Genomic DNA, 3,371 nt, shown 5'->3' with positions numbered 1-3,371 from the left:
TTTTCGAAATTCTATACATGAAAAGTGAGCGCGAGAGCCCTCGGTGCGCCTGCTCGCTGCTGAAGTCAAAGTAAACTTTATTGTCATCTCCGCTACAGTCCAGTATATAGAGAGACGAGACGATGAGGCTCCAGTTACAGCAGTGCAAGTAAACAAACAATATATATAAGAAGAGTAAGAAAATAAATATACACTTTAGGACTCGAGGTACAGTTTGATGATTTAAAGTCTCACACACAACCTGTCGAAAGGGGAGGGAGACCTGCTGCTTCCAAATAGAGCACATTTCATTTATAATGATGTAAATCCAAGACCATTATGTATTCGTGATTTGAATCCTGGGTTGTGTTAAATCCCAGAAATAAACCTTAGACAAAGTGAATCTGTGAACTAAGGTCATGTTGTGGTGATCCTGGGGTTGAGGGATGGGTTTTCATACTGGAGTGCAAAATTAAAACCAATGGAAGATGGACAAGAAAAGTTCAAAGCCATCAGGTGCTCAGTTTAGAAAAAAGAGAAAAGAAGAGGAGAAACGAGCAAAAGATGCAGGTAAGCAGATGTGTGATTGGATAATGGCAGGTCATCCTGAAACAATCAGAATCAGAATACTTTATTAATCTCTAAGGAAATTATGTGAGTTACAGTTGCTCCAAGAAGAAATGGTAAAAATAGCAACAGTAACAGACTAAACTCCAAACAATACATTATCTTACAGATTTTAATATTAATTAGTCATTGTCAGTTGTTGATTTGTCCTGTTGTCATTGTATGACGAATTATGATGGCTGTTTGGTGTCCATTTGCATACTATGCATACTCTCTCTCTCTTCACATGTGTGTGTGTGTGTGTGTGTACACAACAGTTTTATGTTAATGTACTATCCTTAATATGTTTTGGGGGGGGGGGGGGGGGGGGGGGGGGCAGAATGAGTGTTCGCCCAGGGCGCCAAACAGGCTAGGACCGCCACTGCATACACACACACAGTGCCTTGTCTTTTGTAACCAAGGGGGTTCTACGGTGGGAGGTGCTTGGGTTTTATTGTGTAAACTGTAACTGTTATGGGAATAAATAGCTGCGAGGAGAGCTGCTCTTTGAAGGATTTGGGCTAGAGACAGGTGAGGAGCATTAAGCCCCGCCGCCTGATTCTGACCAAAGCTTCCCTCGTTAGCAAGTAAAAGACCGGTTGAAGATGCTCTCTCTTCTTTTTCGTTCTTCATGAGGAATAAGTCTCTAAACTAACGGGGCCTGTGGAAACACAGACTCAACAGTGAACTGCTAGTGAGAATTGTTTTCTTCACAAATAACTCTCTTACTGAACTAACACAGCCGAACCCTCAACATGTTTGTACTCTCGGGTCATATTGTCTTCATATTAAATAACTTTTTTTAAAGAACTTATTTTAACATTGCACTCAACAACAAATAAATCCTCCCTAACAAAAAAGTAACTTCAAGGGCCAAATTGTATTATATTTTTTCACGTCAATATTTGTGCCGCAAGTGACCCCTGGGCTGCGAGTTTGAGACCCCTGCTTTAGACTACTTATGTGCAGATACAGCTGCTGTCTTTGTTGTCTATAAAGATGATAAACTGTCTCTAAATTTGTGTGGGTAGCATTTGTTGCTACTACTACTTCAGTGATGGTAGTGGTCACCCTCTGGAGCCATTTTCTCCAGCTCATTCATTACTCAACGTCAAAGTCAGCGTTATTTTCAAAAACCATGTGTACAGATCACACGCAGGAATTTGAAATTACAGCGCCCCCACGGCCCTCAGTGTTACACTAAAACAACATAAAAGATAAAAAGATAAAAATCTTATGTACAAAACATCCAAGAGTCCATGTGACAAGAAACAAAACTGTTCTTTCTGATTTTTGATCATTATTCTATCATTTCACAATCAGGATTGTCTGGTTTCTGAGACAAAGGGAACCTTTTTTCTGTCAATAAATGTGTTTTTTTATATTTAACTTTAATCAACAATTCATTCACAAGTATCTGTGCAGGTTTTTGCTTTTAGTTGTAGATGATGCAGTCAAAATACAATTTTAAAAACAATTAGCCTGTCAATGAAAACATTTTAAGTCACAATTTGAAATCATATATATTAAAGAACACAGTAAAGCTTATTCATGCTGTGACATTTTTTATCAAATATTTCAAAATCCGTTTTGTAGAATTTCCACACAAACTGAAGAGTTTATCTATGAACTGTTTCCTTCCCACTGAAAAGCTTTTGAATACATTGCTGGTCTTAGAGCTCCACCTCTAGTGCCTTTATGTTACAGCTGCTCGGCTACTGAGGGGTTTTTGTTCAGGTCTGCTGATGCTTTGTGAGACTGTGAGACTCTGGCACAGTAATACACAGCTGTGTCTTCAGGCTGCATATTCTGTCCATTTAGAGTCACTCTATTGCTGGAAGAGTCTAAGTCAATGCTAAACTTGCTCTTTAGTGAATCTTTATAGTAAGAGCTCCCAGTATATCGCATCCCAATCCACTCCAGTCCTTTCCCTGCAGGCTGTCTGATCCAAGCTGTGTAGTAGCTGCCCACAGAATAAGAGACCAGACAGGTGATGGTCAGACGCTGACCTGGCTGCACAATCACAGAGTCTGGCTGTGTCAGCTGTTCACACATCACACCTGAGGAGAAAACAAGTTGAATGCAGTTCTATAAAAGTAACAGTGTGTAGTGTCCATGCTGTCAGTGTTTCTGTTCAGTGAGACTCACAGGATCCAGCAGCCAGCAGCAGCAGAGCTACAGAGAACATGTTGGTGCTGAAGGTGAGCTGACGGGAGCTTCTCATCTGATGAAACTGACGGACTGATTTCAAGTCTTTATTTCAAACTGAGAGGAAGTTCACTTTGCATACACATGGAAACTGTCAGGTTATAACTGAAACATGTGTTACCGCTTTGCTAACAGAGAGTTTAGAGAGGTGAGAAACTGAACTGTAACTTTAAAAGCAGATTTATTTGAACAAGAATCAAACATTAGATTATGTTTTTCTACATGAGCTGTTGAGTGTTTTATGTTAATCATACACATTACTGTGTATTACAAGGTAAATCAAAGTGGATTCTATTCATTACTATCAAAATGAATAAATGAATAATGATGAATCATTTCTGTGAATGTAAATTGCAAATTTTAAATGCTGTGTTCTGTACCGCGTTTCTTCTTCTTGTGTCCCTGTGGCTCTCGAGCACAATAATAAACAACAGAGTCTTCCTGCTGTCACGTTGTTTGTCTGCCAATGCACCTGGCTTCTGTTGTTGTCTCTTTAAATGATAAATCAGCCTTTGACCGGTTGAAAGTAGGTGACATGGTAACTTTTACTGCGGATCCAAACAATTTACTCCAGTCCT

At 39.6% G+C, this 3,371-nt stretch overlaps 1 gene segment (V, D, J or C); it reads right to left on the bottom strand.

Annotated features, from left to right (window-relative positions):
• Positions 1 to 2,286: 2,286 nt before the first annotated feature.
• Positions 2,287 to 2,809, bottom strand: LOC102799779 (immunoglobulin heavy variable 4-30-4-like). The segment is given in 2 exon segments: positions 2,287 to 2,645; positions 2,734 to 2,809. Coding segments are annotated over 2 exon segments (435 nt in total).
• Positions 2,810 to 3,371: the final 562 nt, after the last annotated feature.

The sequence above is a fragment of the Neolamprologus brichardi genome, chromosome 4, assembly GCF_056152115.1.
Source record: "Neolamprologus brichardi isolate AB-2024 chromosome 4, ASM5615211v1, whole genome shotgun sequence".
NCBI classification, from domain to species: domain Eukaryota; kingdom Metazoa; phylum Chordata; class Actinopteri; order Cichliformes; family Cichlidae; genus Neolamprologus; species Neolamprologus brichardi.
Note: the sequence above shows the minus strand (reverse complement) of the source record. Positions and strands in the feature narration are given on the sequence as shown.